The sequence below is a fragment of the Rhinatrema bivittatum genome, chromosome 4, assembly GCF_901001135.1.
Source record: "Rhinatrema bivittatum chromosome 4, aRhiBiv1.1, whole genome shotgun sequence".
Classification (NCBI taxonomy): Eukaryota; Metazoa; Chordata; class Amphibia; order Gymnophiona; family Rhinatrematidae; genus Rhinatrema; species Rhinatrema bivittatum.
The window spans coordinates 324,758,299-324,786,274 of record NC_042618.1 but is presented as its reverse complement, the minus strand read 5'-3'; the positions used below and the strand labels follow the sequence as shown (position 1 = coordinate 324,786,274).

Below are 27,976 nucleotides of genomic sequence, written 5' to 3'. Positions count from 1 at the left end.
AGAAGTCAACATTGAAACATAGAAATGACGGCAGAAAAAGACCAAACAGTCTATCCAGTCTGCCCAGCAAGCTCCCATACTTATTTTCCCCTACTTATCTGTTTCACCGACCACCAAGTTCAGGGCCCATGTTGATAACTGATTCAAATTTCCTGCCACCCCCTGCTGTTGATGCAGAGTAATGTTGGAGTTGCATCAAAGGTGAATCATAAGGCTTAATAGTTAAGGGTAGTAACCGCCACATCAAGCAAGTTACCCCGATGCTTGTTTACCCAGATTGCACAGATCAATGCCTTGTTGGATGTTGTCTAAATGTAAATCCTCTTTTTCACATTTCCACCTGCCGTTGAAGCAAAGAGCAACGCTGTATATGCATTCAAAGTGAAGTATCAGGCTTAATTGGTTTAGGGTAGTAGCTGCCGCAATAAGCAAGCTACCCCCACGCTTATTCGTTTACCCAGACTGTGTAGTTCAGTCCTTGTTGATTGTTGTCTGAATGCAAATCCTCTTTTCCACATTTCCCCTTGCTGTTGAAGCAGAGAGCAATGTTGGAGTTGCATTAACCATGTGAAGACTTATTGAGTAAGGGTAGTAATCACCAGGTAGTAGCCACCATTCCAGCAAGCCACGCCCATGGCTCTTCTCTTCATTTCCATCCTCTAGCCATTATGAATCCACAATGTTTATCCCATGCCCCTTTGAAATCCTTCACAGTAAATACAACAAGAATATAACTTGTCCCATCCTCAAAACCATGACTTACCTTGTCGCGCATGGAAAACAACAGAACTTTGGTACATCAGAGTGAAGGTACAAGTCAATCACACACTTACTGCTATAAGTCCTAAGTCATCAATAAGATTTCAAGGCAGTCCTTGGTTTTATTCCGTGTAAAAATATGCTTGGGCTTTGTAGCTTTGTTTTCTTAATGTGACCAAAATTTCCAGTCATATACTTTTTGATGGGTGTTAATCTTCCCACACTTGTCACAAAATCATTAACGGGCCAATACAGTACGGACGCATAAGAAAAAGTGCGGCAGTTCCGGGCGCCCGCTCGTTTGACGCGTGCACATTTTGGTGCACAAGCCGCTCGATTCAGTATTCAAATTAGACGCAAATCCAAGCCGCGGCAAACGAGCGTCCAAGGCGCACCTATCAAGCAGTAGGCGTTCGCAATCCATTTTACTGTATAGAGCGGTATACAGCGCCTATACAGTATCCAGGGTGCACCATACCTGTCATTTCAAATGTCATTCCAGCAGGTAAGTGGATGGTTCTTTTCTACAGAGACCCCTCATGGACACCGGGGCCACAGCCCTGAGCATCCGGACGTCCTTGATCGGAGGCGACCCCCAACCTTCCACGTCCTGGTGCTTAAGGACGTGCAAGGACGTCCGGGCGTATGTGAAGAAAGACGGGAACGCTGCCTTACAACATCCATGGCCGCTGCCTTGAGCGCCGGCCGGATGTCCAAGGTCAGGGCCTTCGAGCATGGACGCCCGCAAAGAGACAGGAACGCTGCCTTGAGCACCTGGCCGGGTGTCCAAGGTCGGGGCCTCAGAGCATGGACACCTGCAAAGAGACAGGAATGCTGCCTTCCAACGTCCATGGCCACTGCCTTGAACGCCCACCCAAACGTCCAAGGCCGGGGTTTCTGCTCATGGACGTTGATGGACGTTCCTGCCTCTTTCTGGACATCCATGACTGAAAGGGCCTGCTGTTTTTACGGGCGTCTGCAAGTTCTGCATGTGCTCCTCTTCTGGTAGGTAGATTTTCCCTTTGTATTCTATGTGGTCCTCTTCTGTTTGGTAGATTTTCCCTTTGGATTCCATCTGTTAAACTCTGCATGTGCTCCTCTTCTGTTTGGGTAATTTTCCCTTTTAATTCCATGTGCTCTTCTTCTGTTTGGTTGATTTCACTTTGGATTCCATGTGCTCCTCTTCTGTTTGGTGGATTTTCCCTTTGGATTCCATCTGTTATACGCTGCATGTACTCCTCTTCTGTTTGGTAGATTTTCCCTTTGTATTCCATGTGCTCTTCTTCTGTTTGGTAGATTTTCCATTTGGATTGGATTCCATCTGTTATACTCTGCACGTGCTCCTCTTCTGTTTGGTAGATTTTCCCTTTGGATTCCATCTGTTATACTCTGCATGTGCTCCTCTTCTGTTTGGTAGATTTTCCCTTTGGATTCCGTCTGTATGCTCTGCATGTGCTCCTCATCCTCGGCAGTCATTCTGTTCTTGATTATCGCCACAGATGTTTATCACCACAGAAGTTTAATGCAATTAATTGTTGAAATGAAACTTTTACCTATTTTTAAATTCAAAGATAAATATAACTATCAACTATTTTCAAAAGGTTGGAAAATTATATGCAATTTGTGTATAGGAGAGCATGGGGAAATTGACAGGCTAAGCGAGCAGTTAGAGTGGAATCACTTCTCCACAGGATGAACACAATGAACAGATGTTCCAGGAAATGAGTTTCATGTGAGCTGACATCAATGCTGGGATGTCTTCTCAAACGATTTTGATAAGAGAAATGATGACAGAATTGATCAACGCCATTCGAGATGTCGCCTCGGCCTTTCGTTCCATTAACCTGCCTTAAATTTTTTAGATAAAAGTTTGTTTGGTCCATTGCCTGACATATCATTTTAATATGTCATCCCACCCCTCATGTAATGTAAAAAATATTAAACAAAAATGTCAATAAAGCAAACACAGTCGATATTCAAAGTGAAAAAAAAAATTATCAAACTATTTACAAAAACACATCTCTGTATTATTTACAACTGTTGCCAAACATTGCCAAACATTTTTTTTTACATTTTTATATATATATATATATATATATATATATTTATTTACATATGGGGTGGGATGGGAATGGGAAAGTGAAGGGAAGGGACCACGCCATGGGGGAAGAGGAGGCTCATCATTATTGATGTTGCTCTGACGGTGGCCGATCCCGCAGGAGCCTGTGCCATGACCAGCAAGGATTGTGCTCCAGCCATTGTGCACAGGAGCTCGATGATCTCCTGCTGGCCATGGCGCAGGTCGTGCAGGATGGTCACCGCTTGCATGGTCAGTCCCACCAGATCATCCAGGCTGTTGGACACCCAGCGCTGGTGTCCAACAGCATCCAGGCGTGCCTCAAGGGCAGGGGGCACTTCCCTGGCTGCTGCGCTGGCCCCCCCTGGATAATCTGGAGAGACCGGGTTGACAACATCAATAATGATGTCGTCCTCATCCCCCATGGCTGGTGGGGCAGGAGAGATGGGGGCAGGAGAGATGGCGGGAGGTGGAAATCATTGGCGCTGGAAGGGTAGATGGGGGGCTGGAGAGATGGGGGCTGGAGAGACGGGGGGTGGGAAAATCATTATTGGTGGCTCGCCCTCCATGGCTGGTCGGGCCGGAGAGAGGGGCGATGGGAGAATTATATGCGCCGGCTGATTGCGTTCCTCCTCTTCTGATGTATCTGAAAAGATAAAAAGCAAAAGCGTTACTGCTGTCGCGCACGCAAAGATACAGAACGGTAGGAAGGAGAACTTTCTTATATCCATTTTAAACAAGACATCCCCTCTTGCATTACCGTAAGCATGACATTTAAAATTCAAATGTGAGCGGCGTGCCAAACGGCATAAAACATCAATATACTTTTACATGGACTAAACTATTAAAGGCTTACCTTGGTGTTCTGGTGCCGGGGAAGGCGGAGGAGCGGATTCTGATGTATCTGAAGATTCAGAGGTGGTCTCTGAAAACAGAAATAGGAAAGTTTGACTGCCGCCCATGCAGAGATCCAGAATGGTACAAATGATACATTTCTTATAGTCATTGTTACAGAACACCTCGCCACTTGCATGTTAACCATGACATTTCAATTGCTGACAGCACAAACCTTCCGCCGCTCTGCGGTGGGCCCGCAGGTCCTGCAGGTAGCCAGGGTCCTCCTGCCTAATCCTTCTTGCCCTCTTTTTCAATGCCTCAACCTGGTGACAATAAAAAACAAATAGGAAAGATAAGTTAATATAAAAGCTTGACTTTGATTTACAGGCTAAAAGCTATTCTAACCAAACATGTCTCAGTGTATCTTTGCTGACCCCTAGCAATACAGAACATGAACAAATTACATTTTACTTGTTTTCTCTCTGTTACCGAACAAGTATAAGCTGTGTCATTCCTTATAAGCAACATATACCCGAACTTGGCAAACCACAACAGAGGCCTAAGAACTTACCTTCCTTGGGAAGGACGACTGGGCGTTGAATTCCTCCCTGAGCACCCGCCAGGCCTCGTCGGCCCGATCCTGGTCCCGCGGACGCCCAGGGTGAAAGTAAAGATGTCGTTCTTCCGCCAAGATTAAAGTGGCCAGCAGCCGGACGTTCCCCTCCGTGAAATTTGGCAGTCTGCCACGTGGCATCTTCATTCACCTGCTAAAGAAAAAAATGGCCGTCCAGGCGTGGCATCCCACATGCAAGCACCCGGACACCTGCTCCCTGCATTCCTTGAGGCGTACATTTGGTTCCGCCATGTGCGTACTGCTACCCACTTTTCTGGGCGCTGAAGACTGAACCCTAGAATTAGGTGTCCCTTCGGTTCCGCCATGTCCCTGCTGCTACAAACATTTCTGGCGCTCAAGGCTGGAGCCTAGAATTAGGCGTCCCTATGGTTCCGCCATTTCCCTACAGCTAAGAACATAAGAACATAAGAAAATGCCATACTGGGTCAGACCAAGGGTCCATCAAGCCCAGCATCCTGTTTTCAACAGTGGCCAATCCAGGCCACAAGAACCTGGCAAGTACCCAAAAACTAAGTCTATTCCATGTAACCATTGCTAATGGCAGTGGCTATTCTCTAAGTGAACTTAATAGCAGGTAATGGACTTCTCCTCCAAGAACTTATCCAATCCTTTTTTAAACACAGCTATACTAACTGCACGAACCACATTCTCTGGCAACAAATTCCAGAGTTTAATTGTGCGTTGAGTAAAAAAGAACTTTCTCCGATTAGTTTTAAATGTGCCCCATGCTAACTTCATGGAGTGCCCCCTAGTCTTTCTACAATCCGAAAGAGTAAATAACCGATTCACATCTACCCGTTCTAGACCTCTCATGATTTTAAACACCTCTATCATATCCCCCCTCAGTCGTCTCAGCTACCAACTTTTCTGTTCGCTTAGACTCGGGCGCTCAAGGATCAAGCTAAGAATTGGGCGTCCGTTTGGTTCTGCCATGTCACTGCTGCTACAAACATTTCTGGCGCTCAAAGCTGGAGCCTAGAATTAGGCGCCCCTTCGGTTCCGCCATGTCCCTATTGTACAAACATTTCTGGTGCTCAAGGCTGGATCCTAGTATTAGGCGCCCCTTCGGTTCCGCCATGTCCCTGCTTCAAACTTCAGGCGCTCAAGGGTGAACATGGAAGTTCCCACCTTTTTTCCCTCCCTTTTGGAGCTGCTGTTTCCCATTTGTGACATCATCACAGCGTCATAATCCTACCATGGACGTGTATATAATTCGCTTCTCCGAATGAAAAAGTCCCTTTCAAATTCGTTTTGGTCTAGGACAGACCGTGTACAACTGATCCGTCGGATATCTATTGGGAGATCGGCAAGGCTTTCAGCAGGTAGGCATAGCAATGCACGCTTCTTTCTTTCCAACAGGTACCACTAGGCCACCAGGATTCATGGATGCTGAGGCCACGCTAGCCACTTTCGAACGTTCAACCAACCTTTCCGGCACTCAAGGCAGCCTATCTTCCAACCTTGGTGATAGTCCGGAAAGGTTGGTAGCTAGACCATCATGTTCACTGAAGCCTAGAATTAGGCATCCCTTGGGTTACTCCATGTCCCGATGCTTCTCCCTTTTCTGTGCGCTTAGGCTGGGGCACTAAAGGATCAAGCCTAGAATTAGGCGTCCCTTTGGTTTCGCCGCAGGCCACGGACGTCGGAAGGTTACATGGCCGACGAACATGGACGTACCCGCCTATTTCTCACTACCCTCCATGGCCTCGACATCCATGGTGGCAGGTCTGTTTTTAATTTTCCTGTTTGCAATATATGTTCCCCTCTTCTTTCCGGTAATTATTTTTTTGATGTTCATGATTTTCACTGACTGTTAGCTGTATATGTGCCCCCCTTCTTAGCAGTTTTTTTTTATGTTTATTATTTTTACTGTTTTCTGTATATGTTACCCATTTCTTTGCGATTATTCTGTTTTTGATGTTCATGATTTTCTCTGTGACTGTTAGCTGTATATATGCCCCTTTTCTTAGCGCTAATTCTGTTTTTGATGTTTATTATTTTCACTGTTACCTGTATATGTTACTGTCTTCTTTGCGGTTATTCTGTTTTTGATGTTCCTGAGTGTATGTAACTGTTGGCTGTATATGTGCCCCTCTTCTTTCAGGGTTTAGACTCTTGGCTGTATGCTCTCCATTTGCCCTGTTCCATTGCTGTCATTCTTTTCTAAATTTTCATCACAGTCATTAATCCCTTTTCCCCTTGTTATTTTCTCTGATTCAGACAATGATGCCTGGAAAACATTGCATTGCACTGGTAGAGGAGTAGCCCGGAGACCGGCAACCAGTACTGGAAGGCACTTCAGGCTCCTGCTTGATGCTGTACATGGGCCTCTATAGTTTCTAGTATATTTTATTTATACAGATTTTGTTAATTTCCGTCATGCTGTCTTCCCATTCATTAATCACCGCTTATTTTTTTACCGTTCAGGTATTAATATGCCGGGAAAGCGCACAATCACTGAGGTTGAGGAGCGTGCCGTGGAGCATGAACAACAGGAAGGCACAAGTACTAGCCAGTCATCCAAAAAGTGAACCCGTAACGCTCGCTTTACGGATGAAGACAAGGAATTATTGTGCCGTGCCGTCTGCAAGAAATATAAAGTTCTTTTCCAGTCAAAGGTTTCGTGCTCCACGAAGAAAAGGATTTGGGAAAAGATAGCTCAGGATGTGAGCTCCCTTTCTGTCACACCCAGGGACGTGAGACAGGTGCAGCACCGGTGGCGAGACACCAGAAAAGAGGTCAAAGAGAAGGCCGCAAAAATAGACGCCTCGACAAAGAGGACCGGTGGAGGGCCACCATGTAACATCGTGCTCACACCAGTGGAGGAGCTGGTTCTCCAAACTGTCAGGCCGGAGGTTGTGGTAGGCGTGCAGACAGTACGGCGTTGACACGGCAGCCAGTGGAGGTATGCATGTACATAAATCGTTAGCATTGCATGTTAACTTTATGGCTCATGAGGGGTTGACTGATGTTTGATTGCTCTCTTTCCTTGTTTTCCACTTTTTTCCAACAGTTATTTTGAGATGTGCGGGATTGATTGCCATACCGTCACCCTCCTTATGGTAATACTATCTGATAAAATTTTGAAAATATGTCACATCTCTCTGTACTTTATAAGAATTCATGTTTGATATATATTGTTTTTATTTTGTTTTGTCCTCCGGATTTAAAATTTGGCTACACTTAACACATGATTACATGAGCCAAATGTTTGGAGTATGATGACGGTACTGCTATAAAGTCCGATGCACACTTCCTAGCTTATAGAATGATTGCAACCTCTTTCTATATCTTTATCCACAGATAGAGTGGACGATGGCGATGTTACCAGCGAGGAATCCATTCCCATGCCAGATGATTTCATCTTCCCGATGTCGAGTGCTGACTCCCCCAGTCAACACATGTCAACAGAGGACGTGGTAACACTGAACCTGTTTGATGTGTCTTCTCTCAGCTAATCACCAGAAGCATCGGTTCCCCTGGCCCCCGAGGATTCAGCACCCCTGGAAACATTTCTTGATTCGCAACCATCTCAGCTACAGGCTGACGCTCCACCAGTACTGGAAACAGTGTCAGTAGCGCAGGACCTAGAACTGGCACTTTTTGGAAATGATGGCCTGAGCGAGCAATTTTTGAGTGGAATAATCTCGGATCAGGATCAATATAATGAACTCCTCCTCCAGGAAGTGCGGTTGATGCGATCCGACCTCAACGCTGGGATGGCTGCTCAAGCAAATGCGATTCGAGAAACGATGGCGGAATTGATCGGCGCAATTTGAGAACTTGCCTCAGCTTATCGTGCCGTTAACCAATCTTAAAATTTTCAATAAAAGTTATTTTTTGCAATTTACTCACGTATCGTTTAATGTCACATCCAGCACTGAATATGTTCAAAAAAAGGTTAAGTAATCAAAGTAGACAATATTACAACATGGCAGAATCGCTATTTTTTTAATTATTATAGATTTATACATGGGGGATTAGATGGGTACGGCAAGGGAAGAAACCATGCAGTACGGGGGAATAAGAGCATCATTGTCATTGCGGTTGCCAGGGGAGAGACCGGGTTGATAATATCGATGTCACCCCATCCCCTATGTCTGGTATGAAGGTACAGAGGTGGGCAGTAGAGACGGGGGAGGGGGGGGGGGAATCCTTGGCACTGGAGGGGCGCTCCACATGCAAGAGTATAAAATACAAGGAAAGACAAGAATATTGTATACAATGGGTAGGCACACTTTATTGATGTTATAGTTCACGAACTGTTAATGGAACCTTAAAAAACAGAACACAATTAATTAGTTATTGCTGGGAAAAGCTTTGATATTCATACATGGAAAGAAAGAAATGTCTGTTAAATGTTTATGAACTTTATATTGATTTAACACTTCAAGCGATATAAATGCAACCATTAAAAACCCAAGACAATGAATAATATTTTGGTTGCGGGAAAAGGCCTAGATGTTCATACAAGAAGAAAGAAAGAATATTAGGTTACAATGGGATTTTAGATTTAATACTTCAAGAAATACCCTAATAAACAGAAGACAATGAATAATATTTTGATAGCTGGAAAGGGCCTAGATGTTCATACAAGAGGAAAGAAAGAAAATTAGGTTACAATGGGTTGTCAGAGTTTTTAGATTTAATGCTTCAAGAAATACCCTAAAAAACAGAAGACAATGAATAATATTTTGATTGCTGGAAAGGGCCTAGATGTTCATACAAGAGGAAAGAAAGAAAATTAGGTTACAATGGGTTCGACAAAGTTTTAACATTTTATACTTCAACAAATACCATAGAAAAACAGAAGACAATGAAAACATTTGTGCTTGTAAAGGGTTTGATGGAGGGGTCAACTTGCTGGTAAATGTTCTGAGGGGTGGATTGTTAGATGGATGCATCTCAGCTTCTGAAACAAAACCAAGACAAGAGTAAATAGGCCATACAGGCAGAGAAATAATTAATATCTAGAATTAATCAGAGCGATGAACTACAATGAAAGCGCCACATCAGTATGGGGCCCTGGAGACAGGAGTGGTGCTATAAGACAAAATAAGAGCAGTTATGAAAATGAATGTATAACATTTAATAGCTTACAAGAGAAATAACTTTCGATGATCCTTCGCCGGACTTCATGACCCTGTGCAGTGTTGTCCGCTTCAGCTGCCTGTTCCACAAGCGGATCTGGTGGCAAGTTTACAGCTACCTCTGCATCCACACCAAATCTCTGGCAAATGTTGTGTAGCATGCAGTAGGCAACAACTATGCTCACCACCTTTTCTGCACTGTACTGCAGGGCTCCCCCTGAGCGATCCAGACATCGGAAACGCCCCTTCAGAACTCCAAAAGTGCGCTCAATCACGTTTCTGGTGCTGCCATGAGCCTCATTGTAGCGTTTTTCGGCCGCTGTGCGTGGGGACTGGCGTGGAGTTAGCAACCAGGGCTTACAGCCATAGCTGCCATCACCTATAGGATCAATAATCCGGAATGCATCAAAAACAACTTCGCAGCGCCTAACATCATAAACATAACATCATAAACATTATTGTATACCGAACATCCCGAACATCCCCAGACCTGAACATATGACAGACAGAATCACAGGCAGTAGCCATTGTTACTTACCAAGTAGCCAACCTTCACCGTACTTTCCCTCTGGGAATTGGGTCCCCAGAGATGAATGTGCGAGAATGTAGGCATCATGGCAGCTCCCAGGATACTTCACTACAACATTTAGAATCCGAAGGTGTGCATCGCAAATGACTTGCACATTCATTGAATGGAAGTGCTTACGATTCCAGAACGCACTCTCTTCCTCCGACCTGGGGGTAAACACAATATGAGTGCAGTCGATAGCACCCAACACATTCGGCATCCCCGCAATACCCATGAACCCACTGCGGATCTGTTGCAGCTCCGCTGGATCCGTAGGATAGACGATGTACTTCCTCATCCGCTTCATCATGGCCTTCAACACCTGTGACAGATGCCATAAAATGGAGGCCTGTGTCATACCTGCAACGACACTCACAGGGTTTTGAAAACTTCCGTACCAAAAATATTTAAGGCACTGAGAAGTTTTGTCAACCCTGGCACAGCATGGTGGCGATTGGCCAGGGGGTCTAGGTTGCAGTGCAGATCTTCATAGAGGAACAAGATTGCCCGTGAGCTCAGCCGGTAGGTTCGGACAACATCTCGCTCACACATGCCAAACAGAGTTGTCCATGTGCGAATGAAACGTCCTGGCCTGCCGATGGCCTGCTGATGGCCTGGCCTGCCGATGGCACGGTGCTCTGCCTGCATGGAATACAACAGAGGCAAGCACAAGAAATTCAAATTAATTGATGAACACATATAAATCATTTAACAGCACATACATGGATATGCAACACTGTGGATTCTCGGGTGCACATAGATTACTAGCAGGGCAAATAGAAAATGTTTCCCAGTACATACATGGATATGCCACACTGTGGATTCTCTGGTGTACATAGTTTGACTAGCAGCACATATAAATTATTTAACAGTACATACATGGATCTGCAACACTGTGTATTCTCAAGTATGTATTCTTAAATGAGCTATGCGTTCTTATTTAAGCATGTACTACAATCAGCAGCCTCAGGGATGCCTAATTCTAGACGCTGGAGGAAGGCTCCGTATAGGCGCCCATATAGGCATCCGTATAGGCATCCGCTGTCCCCCCCCCCCCCCCCTCCCAGCCTCAGGACTGCCTAGCAGACGCTGGATGAAGGCCTGGTGTGGCTCCCATCTCTCCGGCGTCCATAGAAGCATCCATGTCTGGAGCCTAGAGACGGCCAGAGATGGATGGTACATTTGAACCCTGGCCTGGCGCGGCTCCCATCTCTCTGGCATCCGTAGAGGCTCCATGTCCGGAGCCTCAGAGACGCCCAGAGATGGATGGTACAATTGAACTCTGGCCTGGCGCGGCTCCCATCTCTCCAGCGTCCGTAGAGGCGTCCATATCCGGAGCCTCAGAGATGCCCAGAGATGGATGGTACAGTTGAACCCTGGCCTGGTGCGGCTCCCATCTCTCCGGCGTCCGTAGAGGCATCCATGTCCAGAGCCTCAGAGACGCCCAGAGATGGATGGTACAGTTGAACCCAAACAGAACACATACCTCCTCCGGTCTTGCTGCTGGGTTCTCCGGTCTTGCTGCTGGGTTCTCCGGTTGGCGGGGTTCTCCTTGCTGCTGGGCTCCCCTGTTGGCTTCTCCAATCTGCCGAGCATTTCAAGCATTTCTCATTCGAGCATTTCTCATTCTGCTTCTCAACTGAATGAAAAATATCGCCAGAGCCAATATATGCATGTTGTCCATGGCGCTGTCCGGTAGGAAGCTGGCTGAACACCACACTAACGCCAGGGTCAGGGTAGGCGGTAAATATTGAGGTTAAAGACGTGGTAAATAAGCTGGTTAAAAAGGCGATAATTTGGGCGCATGTTACTGTATCGGGGGGAATAGCTAATCCGATCATTAACATATCATATACATGCGGCATGCGGTAATGGATACGTGTCTTTTTCGGCAAGCGCTAAGGACGCGTAAAAGCCGATACTGAATCGCGCATCCGTCTTACGCGCTCAAAACGTGCGACCAAAGTGGGTCAAAAAATGGGCAACCGCAGCCGCGCTTTATTGTATCGGCCCGTAAAGGAGTTTAAAAATAAAATCTGATCCAATGGTTATAAGACATTAAGACTTAAAAGGGCCCTGAGCTTATGCAAGGTAGCCTTACTCAGATCTAGGAAAACCCTACCTTATCCTCACAGAGAAAAAAAAAAAAAAGAGTCGTTATTATGAAAAAACAATCTCAGTACCCAGTCCCAATCAGGCTCCAAAGCAAAAGAAACAAGAAGGGTGGTCCTAGGGACCTCTTTTGATGAGAATTCCAAACGTCTTGTAAAATTTAAACTATCCATAGACCAATCTCCATCTCTGTTGTTACAATCTGCTCCTCCAGAGGGGAGGAGTTAGCAATCTGTTATAATATGCTCTGCCAGAGGGGAGGAGTTAGCAATCTGTTAGGATCAGCTATGCTGATGAGAGGAGCAAGCAGATGAGAGTTAACAGTCTGTTGTGCTCAGCTCCTGAAGTGGGAGGAGTGAGCACTCTAATGTAAATAGGTGAATCCTTGGACCGATGGCAGATGACAGCGCCCCCAGGAGGATATCCTGAGAGGAACCACTGGCTAGGCTTGGGTATAGAGACAGACACAGATAGAGACACAAAGGTGGCAGTAGTGAGCTGATGTGCCCAGCAGGGCTGAAGTCCCTCAGATACTGGAACTGCGATCCCAGGGTTTCTGAGCTGCAGAGAGACTAGAGATAGTGAATAGACAGGATATGCAGATATACATAGCCAGTACTAGATGATAACTCTCATAAGATCTTGAGATGGCTCAGTAGCTGGAAAGGATTAGGCCCTCGAGGAGCGAGTACCTGGTTCCAGGGAAAGCTCTGAGAGAGCGGTGGTCACTCACAATAATCTGTATCTGAAATAGCTTCTAGTCAACAGAGAATCTTCAGTGTATTCAGGAACATGGGCCCTCAAGAAGCGAGTGCCGGTTCCTATATACCTTCTGATATAGTAACTCACAAATGTCTGCACATGCAATTAGAGATGTGAACCGGAATCGGTTCGGTTCCGGTTCCGATTCAAATCGTGCATTTTTTTTTGTCCGGCCCGTTCGTTTGTTTTTTTTTATCGGCTGCGCCCGATCCAATAAACAAAAGACCCACCCAGACCCTTTAAAACCGCTCCCTTAACCTCCACCACCCTCCCGACCCCCCCCAAAAATGTTTTAAAATTACCTGGTGGTCCAGTGGGCCCCGGGACCGATCTCCCGCTCTCGGGCCGTCGGCTGCCACTAATAAAAATGGCACCGATGGCCCTTTGCCCTTACCATATGACAGGGTAACCGTGCCATTGACCGGCCCCTGTCACATGGTAGGAGCACTGGACGGCCGGCGCCATCTTTAAAAACGCACGGGCCATCCAGTGCTCCTACCATGTGACAGGGGCCGGCCAATGGCACGGTTACCCTGTCACATGGTAAGGGCAAAGGGCCATCGGCGCCATTTTTATTAGTGGCAGCCGATGGCCCGAGAGCGGGAGATCACTCCTGGGGCCCACTGGACCACCAGGTAATTTTAAAACATTTTGGGGAGGGGGGGGGGGGGGGGGTCGGGAGGGTGGTGGAGGCTAAGGGAGCGGTTTTAAAAGGTCGGGGTGGGTTTTTTGTTTATTGGCCGACAGCTCGAGCATGAGAGAACACTCCTGGGACCCCCGCTGGACCACCAGGTAATTTAAAAATGTTTTTGGGGGGGTCAGGAGGGTGGTGGAGGCTAAGGGAGCAGTTTTAAAGGGTCGGGGTGGGTTTTTAGGTTGTGTCCTAACTCCCGTTAGTGTGCACTAACCCAATTAACGATTTTTTCATGATAAATCGGTGGAATTTCTATTGTATCGCACTCTAACAATTAATGACGATTTAAAAAAATATCGGACGATATTTTAAATCGTCAAAAAACTATTCACATCCCTACATGCAATAGCTTCTGGACAAAGAGAATCTTCAGAGTATTCAGGAACATAGGCCCTCGAGGACCGGGGAGAAAAGGCATGGAGATGCCGCGGCATCAAGCCGTCCATCAGGCTCGGAGGGAGTCGCCACACAGGTAGAGAGGGTGGAGTGAGGGTGAAAGCAGGCACGAATGCAACACCTATTAAAGCACAAGGTATTGATTTTGGAGGAATCAAGGAGACAAGCGCTTCCACCTATGCCAGTAAGAATTTGTAGGTCAGAGGGATATAATTCAGACTTGATGAGGGTGCAGGACTCCTCGTAGGCAGAATCACACCCTGTCTTTCCAGAGGATAATTGCAGGGTTATGCCCTTGTCTCAATTTCATGTCTGCTCTAAGCAACTTTGTGTGGGTATGCAGGCTGGAAAGGGAAACACCTTGAATACAAGAGTCCTGAGAGCTATTGTGGTTTCCTTACCTGGTCTGGGTAGAGCTTGGGTATTTGTGATTTGTCTAGTCTGGCATGGATGATAAGGAAGGTGAAATTTAAATTTATCTGTTAATTTATTTTCCTTTAATCCTTGTCAGTCCACTCCAGAACCCACTCAGTGAAGCTGCAATGATCAAGGACTCTCAGTTTGACCAATTTAGAAAACTAGTAGTGAGAACATTATTGCCGATTGTGAAGGAAGTTTGTCTAATCATGACCCTTGTGTAGCAATTAGCTAATTCCTAGGTTAATGAACATGGAGTGAAGTTTCCTGGCTATGGTGATGATCTGAAAACCAAAACAAACAATTGCCTTTTGTTATCTTAGCTTTGACATAGGATACTGAATAGCTGAAGGCAGTACTAGATCCCTATAGAGGGAGTGAAGTCAGCTTTGACCTTTTTTCTCTGTCTCCATCAGCTGGCAGGGGGGACATAGCCCACTTAACTGGACTATTCTGGCAGAATTAAAGGAAAGGAAATTAACCAGTAAGTTTACATTTCACTTTTACATCAATGAGTATGATTGGGCCATATATAGAGGGCAATGGTGGAAACAGGGTTGAGAGGTCAGATAAAAGACATAGAGGGAACTGATGTTCATTTAAATATGATAATTTATATGCTTATCTACTCAAAGTGGCAGAAAACTAGACAGTCTGGGTGGGCCATCACTTACTAGGTTACTATGTTATGGTGCTAATCGTCACAAAGAGATGCAATGAATGAAAAAACAGCATTGCATCCAAAATTTTAGCAAAGTTGTTTGCACCAGAGACCCATTGTATCTGGATCTAAATTTGTTTCTGCCTTTTTTTCTCTTAGTGGGACACTGCGTGTCTGGCAAGCAGACCTAGCTAACCGAAAAATACGTCCAACTGACTGCTATACTGGGCAATTGAAAAGAGTCATTTCATGTATATCAGTAAGTAGTTTTTCTGCTAAAGCCATATTGATAGGTATTTTTTAAGTTCAATATGTCATGATTGCTTTTGGCTACACTTCTAGAAATTTTATAATCAGGTATTTAAAACTAAGAATTCCACAGTATGACGGAAATTGCAATTGCACGCATATGATTTCAAATACGCCTACTGCGCCTACTGCGCCTACTGCGCGTAACTATGCTCCTAATTTTAATCAGTTACTCAAGCAAACGTACTTCGTGTATCTTCCTTAGCACTTTGTCGGTTTTAACGTGCACAGGTAAGCACATTTTAAAACATGCTCGTGTGAAAGACATTCCCAGTTTTAGCAAGTAGTTTACCGGTTTGCCCAGTCTATCTCGAGGTCATCCAGATCCCTCTGGTTCTTCAGCCTGCACACCCCCCCAGTTAAGCCGGACCTATCACCCTGTCGTGATAGGCCTAAAACGCAATTTCTGCAGACTTACACCAAATCATGAGCAGTAGTAAATGTGTGGTGGCTACTTAGCCACATATGCTGCGGCCTTCGTTTTTAAAATACGGATTTGCAAGTGTAATTGTTGGATCTGCCCTGGAACTTCCATGCCCTGCCAATTCCCCCCCCCCCCCCCTTTTCCGTCCCCTTTTTTTTTAGCTCATGCACATAATTAGCAGCTATTAAAATCCATGATGCCCACATGCAGCCGACCTCCTCAAATATCTGGGCCTTTTAGCACAAGCAATGTTTTTAAAATTTGACCCTAAGTGAATAAAATAAAGATGCAACACATTCTCCTCCTCCTACAAAATAATAATTATTAGCAGTAATAGTGCATGTATGAATCACTTAATAGTGCATGAGTGAATCACAGTAATAATGCATCACTTTCCAGTACATTGCACAGTGCTTAACCTTAAATGGAAACATATGAAAAGTACAAATAAGCCAATATTCAAAATAGGTGTTTCACCTATTTTGTGGAACATTTTTCCAGAGGAAATGCGCATAGCAGACAGTTTAAAAACTTTCAAATCTCTATTAAAAACATGGCTGTTTAAGCAGGTTTTTTATTAAGCTATGGCATTATTGCAAGCATATCCTGATTTGGCCATTGTCTGTCCATGTTCAAGTATATATTATATCGAAACATGATCATGTCAGGAGGCAATTGACAAAAAGCTAAGTTGATCGGGCGCTTTATATGTAGGAATATTAAGGTGGCATGTAAAAGAATATAAAGGTGGTGTATAAAAAAACTGTGGCTGAGAAAGAAAAAATTGTGATTGAGAGTGCTAAAAGAAACAAAGATTTAGACGTGGTGTGTAAAATAACCGTTAAGAAGAAAACCAGAACAGAGACGCCGAGAGGGTCAAAAGTGACTAATTGTTATTCGGACGCGGGAAGCGTTGAAGTGGTTAACACTCATTCCCTGTACGTACCAGGATCAGTCCAGACTGCTGGGTTATGCCTCCCTTCCAGCAGATGGAGTCAGAGAGAAACTGAAAAGGCACCTCCCACATAACCCGGGGTGCCACCTGCGATCCCTCAGTATTTTCTCTGACTCCAGCAGATTGAGAGGCATAACCTGCGGTCCTGATCTTTCCACATTTCTACGTTGGTTGTACAGGTTTTTCAGTTATTTTGAATAACCCTGACTAGATCAACTAGTTTGTTTAGCTTGTATGTAAAAAAAAAAAAAGAATAAGAAGAGGTAGTCATTTCTTTCTTTCGTGTTTCCCGCACAGCAAGGGGATAGGATTCAGGGCAGGCTTGGCAGGGCTATGCCCTAAGGCCATATTCCTGGAGGTAATCCCTAGGTGACCAGGGGGAGAGTTTACCGGTGGGCCGGTCAATCTCCCCCCCAGTTGAAGTATCCCAGAGGTTTTCCTCTGAAGGGGGCTTATTAGGAGCGGGGACATTGTTTTAAAAAAAAAAAGAAGTAAGAGTAAGTTGGTTGCATGGACACTTCAGTCCTGTTGGTGACAGGCAGTGTACAAGTTGCTTTCAGCCCTGGCCTGCCGTGTTACAGTCCCGGGTCTTCGGAGGGGGTGGCTGGCTCACCCGGCGCGCTTCTTTGCTCAGAGGCAGTAATTACCTTTTGGCGCTCTTTCTTCCTCCTTTTCTTCCCGCCTCTTCATGCCGCGATCTTCGGCCTGCACGGCCTGCGGGGGACGGGGTGCGACTCTCCCGAGAGGGTCTCTGCTCCCGTTGTCTTCCTGGGGGCAAGGGACCCTCTCAGGGGCCGAGCGCTGCCCGCAGCTCTACTTCTTCACGGCTGCGGAAAGTTTGTGGGACCCGGGCGTCAGCCCCGCCTCCCACAGAGAAGGAGGCGGTGGCCATTTTGATCACGTTGCCGTTGGAGGAGACGGCGTTGGAGGAGGAGGATTCCCCTCCTCCCTCCCCGCCGGCTCTCAGCCCGCAGAGCACGCCCAATTTTGGAGCCCCTCGGTCCCCGCCTCCCTCCCGACCTGCGGGGGACACTTTTAAAAGGCCAGCCCCGTTTTCCTCGCAGTTTGTGCTTTTAATGCACAAAGCCTTCTTAGAGGCAGAGGCGGGTTGGGAGGTTGCTGGACCCTCTCCACCCAAGATTCCCAAGGCAGCCCCGGACCAGGGGAAAGCGGGGGCTCGTGGTCACCGTCCACAGGGGGGCTCGGGGTTTTCGGAGGCCCCGGATCCCTCTCATGACCTCCTGGACACAGTTAGGGGTGGAGATTTGGACGGTCAGGTATCAGTGGAGGGGGATGATCCTCAGGTTCTTCGCTTATTTAGCAAGGACGAGCTAAATCATTTGATCCCGCACGTTTTGAAGGAGCTGGAAATCCAGGCACCACACCAGAAAGCGGATACTTCTCCGGGGGATGTAGCTTTGGCAGGTCTTCGGGACTCCCCGCAAACTTTTCCATTTCATCCCAAACTGTTTCAGATTGTCTCTAAGGAATGGGAACTTCCAGAAGCTTCCTTACGGGTCAGCAGGGCTATGGATAAGTTGTACCCCCTACCGACTGAGTCCTTGGACCTTCTCAAGATTCCCAAAGTGGATTTGGCGGTCACGGCCATGATAAAGCATACTACCATTCCCGTGACAGGGGGAATAGCGCTGAAGGATATCCAGGATCGAAAGGTGGAAATCTTATTGAAGCACATTTTTTAAGTTTCGGCTTTAGGTGTCTGGCAGCGGTCTGTAGCAGCCTCGTGCAGCAGGCCACACTTCGCTGGGTTCAACAATTGCTTACAGCCCAGGATCTTCTGCCGGACGAAGCGGAGCAGGCTAACTGCATGGAGGCTGCGGTCGCCTACACGGCGGATGCCTTATATGATCTCTTGTGGACTTCAGCTCGCACTATGTCCTCGGCTGTATCCACAAGGAGGTTGCTCTGGCTCCGGCGCTGGGCAGCAGATGCTTCCTCTAAGTCGCGCTTGGATTCTTTTCCCTTCAGGGGAAAGTTGTTGTTTGGAGACAAGCTGGATCAGCTCATCAAGGACTTGGGGGACAACAAGGTTTATAAGTTGCTCGAGGTCAAGCCCCGACAGTCTCAAACTTTCGGAAATTCCAGGGGCCAGTTTCGGGGCCAATGCCATTTCCGTATGGGCGGGGTGGTTCCTTTCCACAGAGACAGCAGGCTTCGAGGTCCCAATCTTGGACACCTTCCTTTCGTGGCAGACTGCCTCAGTGGTCAGGATCCTCGGAGGCCTTTACCCCCAACAAAGCTACACAATGAAGACGCGCAGGCCCATTCCTCAATTCTGCGCATCGGGGGTCAGTTGTCCCTATTTCGGGAGGAATAGGCCAAGATAACCTCGGACCAGTGGGTTATCGACGTTATAAGTCACGGTTATATTTTGGATTTTGCTCGCCCGCTCCGGGATCTGTTTCTGGTGTCGCCATGCGGTCCTCCGACGAAGCAGCTCATTATTACACAGATGTTGGACCGGTTGCGGGCACTGGGGGCGGTGATCCCAGTTCCGCCTGCCGAACATCAGGCTGGCCGGTACTCCATATACTTCGTGGTTCCGAAGAAGGAAGGCACGTTCAGACCGATTTTGGACTTAAAACGGGTCAACAGGGCCTTACACGTTCCGTATTTTCGTATGGAGACGCTGCGGTCTGTTATTGCGGCCGTCCACAAGGGAGAATTTTTGGCTTCTTTGGATCTAACCAAGGCGTATCTCCACATTGGAATCCAGGAACATCATCAGTGATTCCTGAGGTTCATGGTGATGGGGGACCATTTTCAGTTCTGCGCCCTTCCGTTCGGGTTAGCGACTTCCCCCAGAGTTTTCACCAAGGTTCTGGTGGTCGTGGCAGCTTCTCTTCACCGTCAAGGATTACTGGTACCTCCCTATCTCGACGATTGGCTCATCCGGGAAAATTCGGAAGCATTGTGCAAGCAAGCGGTTCGGTTAGTGGCGGAACAACTTCAGAAGTTAGGTTGGATAATCAACTTCGCGAAGAGCAGTCTAGAACCGACGCAGCAATTGGAGTTCCTGGGAGCCTGGTTCGATACTTCAGCGAATGGTCAATCTGATGGCGCAGGTGCGAAACCTGTTGGACCTGCCACTGCCTACGGCCTGGGATTATTTACAAGTCATTGGGCATATGGCGTCTACTCTGGAAATGGTGCCTTGGACCTTTGCGCATATGCGGCCTTTACAAAGAGCACTTCTTTCCCGCTGGGATCCCAGGTCCGAGGACTACGACATGCTGTTACCATTGGTGGAACCGGCCCGGTCCAGTCTCGCTTGGTGGTTGATCCCGGACCATCTTCTGCAGGGGGGGGACTTAGAACCTCCACCTTGGTTAGTCGTGATGACGGATGCCAGTCTGTCCGGAGGGGGGCTGTATGTCAGTCACGAGCAATGCAGGGGAAATGGTCCCCTCGACAGTCCACTTGGTCCATCAATCGCCTGGAGACCAGGGCGGTCCGTCTGGCCTTGCGTCAACTCCTACCGATGGTGCACCGTCGGGCGGTGCGAATTCTATCGGACAACGCGACCACTGTGGCATATATAAACAGGCAAGGGGGCACAAAAAGTCATCCGGTAGCGGCCAAAGCATCCTTGTTGATGACCTGGGTGGAACGCCATTTATCCTGCATAGCGGCCACCCATATTGCAGGCGTGGACAACGTTCAGGTGGATTATCTCAGTCGGCAACACCTAGACCCAGGAGAGTGGGAGCTGTCGGCCGAGGCGATGCACCTCATAACTCAACGATGGGGGGTTGGACTTGATGGCAACTCGGCTAAATGCCAAGGTGGAGCGTTTTTTCAGCCGAAGGCGAGAGCACGGATTGTAGGGGGTGGATGCGCTAGTGCTTCCGTGGCCCCCTCGCATCCTCCTTTATGTGTTTCCTCCATGGCCCCTGGTGGGGAAGGTTTTAAGGCGCATAGAATCCCATCAGGGTCTGGTAATTCTCATGGCTCCGGAGTGGCCAAGGCGCCCGTGGTTCGCAGATCTCGTCAATCTGGCAGTGGACGGACCTCAGCGTCTCAGTCATCTCCCAAATCTTCTTCGGCAGGGCCCAGTATTTTTCGATCTGGCAGATCGCTTTTGTCTGGCGGCTTGGCTTATGAGCGGCGACAGCTGAGAAAGAAAGGTATCCTGAAGCGGTGATTTCTATCCTCCTTCGGGCGCGCAGATCCTCGACTACTCTTACCTATGCTAGAGTATGAAAGGTCTTTGACTTCTGGTGCGGTGAGTTAAAGATTCCTCCACGGCAGGCTTCTGTAGGGCATATCCTTACGTTTTTGCAGGTCAGTTTGAAGAAAGGTTTGGCCTACATTTCACTTCGGGTTCAGGTGGCGGCTCTGGGCTGCCTGAGGGGCAAGATTGAAGGTTCTTCTCTTGCATGTCATCCAGATGTTGCTCGTTTTTTGCGCGGAGTTAGGAATTTGTGTCCCCCTGTGAGGGTTCCGTGTCCTTCCTGGAGCTTAAACTTGGTTCTCCGTGGCCTTTGCTCGGCTCCCTTTGAGCCTATTAAGAGGGCCACCTTTAAGGATTTAACTCTCAAGACAGTATTCCTAGTGGCCATTTCGTCCGCGCGTCGCGTTTCGGAACTTCAGGCTCTTTCGTGCAGAGAACCGTTCTTGCGTATTTCCGAGTCCGAGGTTTCTTTGCCCACAGTACCTTCCTTCTTGCCTAAGGTGGTATCGGCTTTTCATGTCAATCAGACGGTGGAATCGCCTTCCTTTATGGAGGAGGAGCTCCGGTCTTCTCAAGGTCATGATTTGAGGCGTTTGGATGTCCGTCGAGTACTCCTGCGGTACTTGGAGTTTACTAATGAATTTCGAAGGTCGGATCACTTGTTTGTGTTGTGGCATGGGCCCAAGAAGGGTCTGCAGGCATCCAAGATGACTGTTGCCCACTGGTTGAAGAGCGTGATCGCGTCCACATACATTGGCTGCAGAAAGTCTGTTCCTGAGGGGCTTAAGGCTCACTCTCTGCGTTCTCAGGCGGCTTCGTGGGCTGAAAGCCAGTTGGTGTCTTGCCAGGAGATTTGCAGGGCGGCCACTTGGAAATCCTTGCATACGTTTGCTAGGTATTATCGCTTGGATGTTCGTGGTCCGTCGACATTTAAGGCGGCTTGGGTGCATCCCAGCAGTCTGGACTGATCCTGGTACGTAGAGGGAAAGGAAAATTAGTTTCTTACCTGATAATTTTCGTTCCTGTAGTACCAAGGATCAGTCCAGACTCCCGCCCAAGTCAGTTTAGGGAGAGTCCGCTCGTGGTTCTATCTGTTTTTCCTTTCTTTTTGCAGTTTTCTACATCTGCGGATTATGGTGCTAAGTATTGCTGCATATTCTCCGGTAAGTTGTTCTGAGTTTCGTTTCTATTTTTGTGAATAGGGAGACAGGTTTGTTTATGTCTTTAGGGCAATGATATTACTTGATCTTGTCAGTGGTTGAGTTAAAAAGGTTTATTCATCAGCGGAAGTGTATGATTAGTTTTCCTTCTACTTGGATATTCTTTATACTGAGGGATCACAGGTGGCACCCTGGGTTATGTGGGAGGTGCCTTTTCAGTTTCTCTCTGACTCCATCTGCTGGAAGGGAGGCATAACCCAGCAGTCTGGACTGATCCTTGGTACTACAGGAACGAAAATGATCAGGTAAGAAACTAATTTTCCGTTATAACTATTTGAAGAAGAATAAAAATTTGAATAATATTGAGCTTTTTTAGCTGATTTTAAGCACACATTACACAATTTGTTTTTCACGATTTTTTCACAAACAAATTTTCAAAAAATTTTCCAAGGTAGGATGGAGGTCGGTTTATGATTATAAAACATAAACTTCTGTGTACAAGGCCGAGGAGGCATGTTACAGAAAAAATATGAAACCTTCCTCATCTTACTTTAAAAAATTTTTTATATGAGTGGTGTAAATTGAGTTGTTTTGGACAAATATATTTGCTGACATGTATTTAATGTATAAATATTATTTTATGTATGTTTTATGCTGTACATCACCTAGTTTTTTTAGGCGATTAATAAATTTAAATAAAAGATAAAGATACTTATCCAGACAAACCTGGGGGTTTAAATATGTCTTCCTGCTAACGAGATAAGTTTTAACTGGGTAAGTGATTACTCATCTAAAACTTATCCAGATAAAAAACAGGTGTACAGGAGACAGGGCTTAAATTTAGCCTGGCAGGGCTGTACAGCTAGGTTTAGCCACCTAAGTGTTGCGCTGGAGGTGGACCCTTGGCTGGTGCAGGATTGGTACGGCCCTCTGGTCAGACCCAGAGAGTGCCTGCCACCAGGAGGCAGAGCACACAAGGAGACAGAGGCTAGCTGGAGCTTCACCAATAACAGTCCGGGGTTTCCGCAGGTTGAGCCCTTGGATACCCAGACTGCCTGGACTTAGGTGGGCCTCAGATGGTCTCCCGGAGAGGTCGTAGAGGTGTGCCCACCATGAGCAAGGGTGCGTGGCTAACGCAGATAGGATGGATTAGATCCGGGCGAGACAGGCAGCGCCTATGGGTCTAGTCGGGTGGAAGCTGTGAGTGGATTCCCAGCAGGCCAGAAGAGAGTGTCCGAAAGAAGCGCAAGGGTCAGAACCAGAGTATCAGTCCAGGACCTCGCTTTTATATGAGGTTTATATGTTGTCATCGGGCTGCGCCGCGGAGCTGGTGCCCTTGGCCCTTTAAAGGGCCGGGTGGTCCGCTCACATGTGCCTAGAGGCGGAGCCGGCGCCGGAGGGGACGTCGCGCTCCGGCGTGGAACTAGGCCCGACGTGGAGGGCCTGGGAGATACCGCCGCGGTGTGCCGTGTACGGGAGGCACTTGCAGCAGCAGCGGGAGAAGACAGCCTGGGGCCCGACAGCACAGAAGCAAGGTGAGCAGGGCCGGGTGCAGGCCTAGCACAGACGGGACGTGCAACACTAAGACTGCCCATGCTCAGAGCAAATCTAAAGTTATCTGGGTACATGTACCGCCTGTGAGTAGTAGTGAGCAGTAGTGAGCATGTACCCAGATAACTTTAACCTTACATGGCTATATTCAAAATATATCTAGGTAACTTTAAAAAAAAAGACTTCTGGAACACCCACCCCGCCCCTGCCGAATACTCCTAAAACACGTCAGCGCATAGCAATCGATCCACATCCTAAAATTTTTAAAAAGTCTTGGACCATGGCAACCTGAGGACTCACACACATTTGTTGATTGAAATCTGCTCTGGCCCCTCCTGCCAACCCACCCACCCAAAATTCTTACCCTCCTGCCCCTCCCAAAAGCCCCCAAAGATGACAGGGAGTCAGTACATTCTTACTGTGTTCCTGGTCATTTCCAGTGTTGCTCTGATAACAGTGCTAGAAGCTAACAATATTGCTGTCAGAGCAGACACCGACCGCAATGTTGTTAGCTCACGCTTCCAGCACTGCTATCAGCGCAACACTGGAAGCGGCCGGGAGTACAGTAAGACTGTATAGACTCTCAGCTCATCTTTGGAGCCTTTTTAGGTTTTCCGGTAGGGGTGGCAGGGTGGGGTAGGGGTTTCAGGTGGGTGGGAAGGGTGGGGAGTTTGGGGCCAGAGCCAACATTTCAAATAAAGGGGTAGATTTTATAATTTTGCACAAGCGCGTACTTTTGTTCGCGCACCAGGCGCGAACAAAAGTACGCTGGATTTTATAAGATACACGCGTATCTTATAAAATCCGGGGTCGGCGCGCGCAAGGGGGTGCACATTTGTGCAACCTGCGTGCGCCGATCCCAGCGAGCGCTGCCTGTTCCCTCCGCCTCCCCTCACCTTCCCTCCCTTCCCCTACCTAACCCCCCCCCCCCCCCGGCCCTATCTAAACCCCCCCTACCTTTGTTGGCAGATTTACGCCTGCGGAAAGCAGGTGTAAATCTGCGCGCGCCAGCGGGCTGCTGGTGTGCCTACACCCGACCCGGGGGCTGGTCCGGAGGCCTCGACCACGCCCCCAGGCCAGCGCCACGCCCCCGGGCCCGCCCCCGAAACGCCGCGTCACTCGCGGCACACCCCCGACACGCCCCTCCATGCAAGCCCCGGGACTTACGCGTGTCCCGTGGCTTGCTCGCGCCGCCGAGCCTATGCAAAATAGGCTCGGTGCTCGCAGGGGGGGGGGGGTTTGGGGTAGGTTTTCGGGGGGTACGCGCGTACCCCTTTGAAAATCTACCCCAAAATGTGTGTGTGAGTGGGGGACTCAGGTTGGGGTGGCCCACAACTTTTTTATAGTGGGGGTTTGGGAGGAGGAATCAGATGCTATGCTAGACATTTATTTGAATATTTTGATGATTGGTAAAGGGAATGGGTCTGCTGGCTCAGAAGGATTTCCAAGTTATCTGGCTATAATTTGAATATAGCCAAGTAGGTTTATAGTTATCCGGGTAAACTTAACTGGATAACTTTAACCATGTATATTCAGGAGTACAACTAAAGTTATTTGGATAACTTTACCTGGCTAACTTTAGCCAAATATATTCAGCAGAAGACATCTCCCGCTGAATATCTCTTACAAATTATCTAATTTGTAAGAGATATTCTCTTACAAACTTCGTTTGTAAGAGAATATCACCTCACCTACTTCATTTACGCAGACGACATACAAATTCTACTCCCCATAACCAAATCCATTGAACTCACCTTGGAAAGATGGAACAAACTCAGTTCAAAACTATCACAACTGCTATCCCAACTATCACTCTGCCTCAACCAAGCCAAAACAGAAATCATTCACATCCAGGAAGACCGTCCCTCCTCCCCCCTCGAGAGCACCCCTTCAAACAACTCAGGAAGCTCAAACAACACGGGGATGCCAATCATACCAAGAACCTCACTCACACCATCCACAAAAAACCTAGGAGTAACTATCGACAGCCAACTCAACTTTAAACGACACATCTCCAATACAATCAAAGATGGATTTTTCAAACTACAAACACTTAAAAAACTCAAACCCCTCCTCCAACCGCATGATTTCCGAACAGTACTTCAATCAATTATTTTCTCAAAACTCGACTACTGCAACTCCCTCCTCCTTGGACTACCAGATACCCACATCAAGCCCCTACAAGTCCTACAAAACGCCGCCGCCAGAATTATCACCAACCACAAAAAATCCTCCCACATCACACCCACCCTCAAAGACCTCCACTGGCTGCCCATCACACAGAGAATCCAGTATAAAACCCTCACCCTTATACACAAAAAAATAAACAACAACAAAATGGTCTGGCTAAACAACACCATCCAACCATACATCACACAAAGATCTCTTAGATCCATCAACTCAGGTCTCCTCTCCATACCAAACCTCAAAAATGCCCACCTCAATGCAACACGCAAACGAGCCATTACAATAGCTGGCCCTACACTGTGGAACTCCCTCCCCACACATCTCAGAAACGAACCCTCACCACAAGTCTTTAAAAAACAGCTCAAAACATCGCTGTTCTTAAAAGCGTTCCCTCCTGAACCCCACCATACTAAAATACATGTTCTTGAAAGCCTACCCACTTGACTACCACACTGCACTAACGCTTAACACCCCATTCCCCCTTCACCACCCCCCCCACCTTTCCCTCCCTCCCTTTCCTCCCATATCCTTGTCCCCTCTCTACCCGTACCCAAGACATATTGTACATTTTGTAAATAGGCTATATGCCACAACTCTATACTCACATTTATATATACAATTGTTGCAAAGTTTCTTATGGTATTTTATTTTATTTTATTGTTTAAATTAAAATTAATTTAATTGTTATCTTGTTACAATGTAAAAATAGGGCAGTTCTCGCCCTATTCAACCTGTTATCTGGAAACCGATGTGATATCTCGATCGAATGTCGGTATACAAAATAAATAAATAAATAAATAAATAAATAATTTAGCAGAAAAACTTACTGAATATTACCTCAAAGTATCTCCTAAGCCTAATTAAGTAGTTTCAGCTGGTTGAAATTTAGTTATGACAACAGAGCTAGCATTCTTAACGTTTACAAAAAATTGACAGAGATCTTTAATGACTGTTGGATAGAAAGGACCTTGATTTAATGTCTCCTCTGAAAGATGGTACCCTCACAGTATAGTGCTTCCTGCCACCTTGTTGGAACATTGGTTCTGCACTAGCCCTAAATAAGAGTACCTTCTACTGAGCTACCAGTATCACTTTTTGCAGCACCCCAGTCCTCCTTGGAGGTCACCAATCCAAGTATCAGTTAAACCCAGCCCTGCCTAGCTTCTGATATAAAAGTGGTATGGTGGGTAAGAGTCCAAAGTGGTATGGCTGCAGGAAATTACTGTTTCCTAGCATACAGACAGGTGAATCCAAAACTAGTGGGTTATGCACCTCTACCAGCAGATGGAAATGGAGCAAAGCTGAAATCACAGTATATATATGCCTGCAGTGACATAAGCCCACCAATATTCTCCATCTCCAGCAGATGGTGGATGTGCATCTCCCTACTGGGGATTACTTTAAGTTTCAGAAGGAGAAAAGAAAAAGGAAATTTAATTTGCCCTGCTCTCCTGATTTGATAGCATATGGTCCCTCCCTTAGTTGAGAATTCCTAAAGTGATATCCTTGGATCCCTCCCTCAGATGAGTGCTTTGGTCCAGTAGCTGGTTTTCAGCCGGCGTGGACTTAGCTGTTAAAAAAACCCAAAATACAGCTGAAAGGCAGTGGGTGCAGGAAGCTAAGCACAGTGGTGAAGTATATGCCCTCTCCCTCTGCAGCCGGAGATCGATTCTGTTCTCAGCTGGGATAGGCTGAGCTCAGTGAAAGAAAAAAAAAATTATAATCAGAGTGTGAGTTTTTGTAGGGGTTCCTGTCTCCTTCGATCTCTGCTCAGGGCACCGATCCAATGGGAGTTTTGGGAATGTGGGCAGCCTGGCGGGTTGAGTGGTCTTTTGGCTAGTGTAGTAAATCTGCTGTTATTTGGACTGCGGAGTTAGCAATTTGTAGTATTCTCCGCGAGGAGTTAACAATCTGATGTTATTGGCTCCTAAGAAAGGAGGAGTCAGCAGACTTGTAGTGTCTCAGATATCGTCTTCCTAAGGAGTTAGCAATCTGTAATGAATCTGATATAGTTGTGGGTGGATCCCTGGGCCGGTGGCAAATGACCACGCCCCCGGGAGGATATCCCAAGAGGGACCACCGGCTAGGCTTGAGTATGGAGACAGATACACATTAGTTATTTTATTAAACAGGTTTTTGAAACCACCAGAGGTAGCAGTAGTGAGCTGATATGCCTGGCAGGGCTGTA

The 27,976-nt window shown here is 47.1% G+C and overlaps 1 protein-coding gene across 1 annotated transcript in view; it reads left to right on the top strand.

The window, feature by feature from the left end:
• The window catches only part of CFAP52 (cilia and flagella associated protein 52), a 224,177-nt gene that overhangs the window by 116,084 nt on the left and 80,117 nt on the right, over positions 1–27,976 (top strand). The window contains exon 5 of the mRNA XM_029600320.1: positions 15,167–15,266. Coding sequence (XP_029456180.1) covers positions 15,167–15,266 — 100 coding nt within the window. The remainder of the gene's footprint in view (positions 1–15,166; positions 15,267–27,976) is intronic.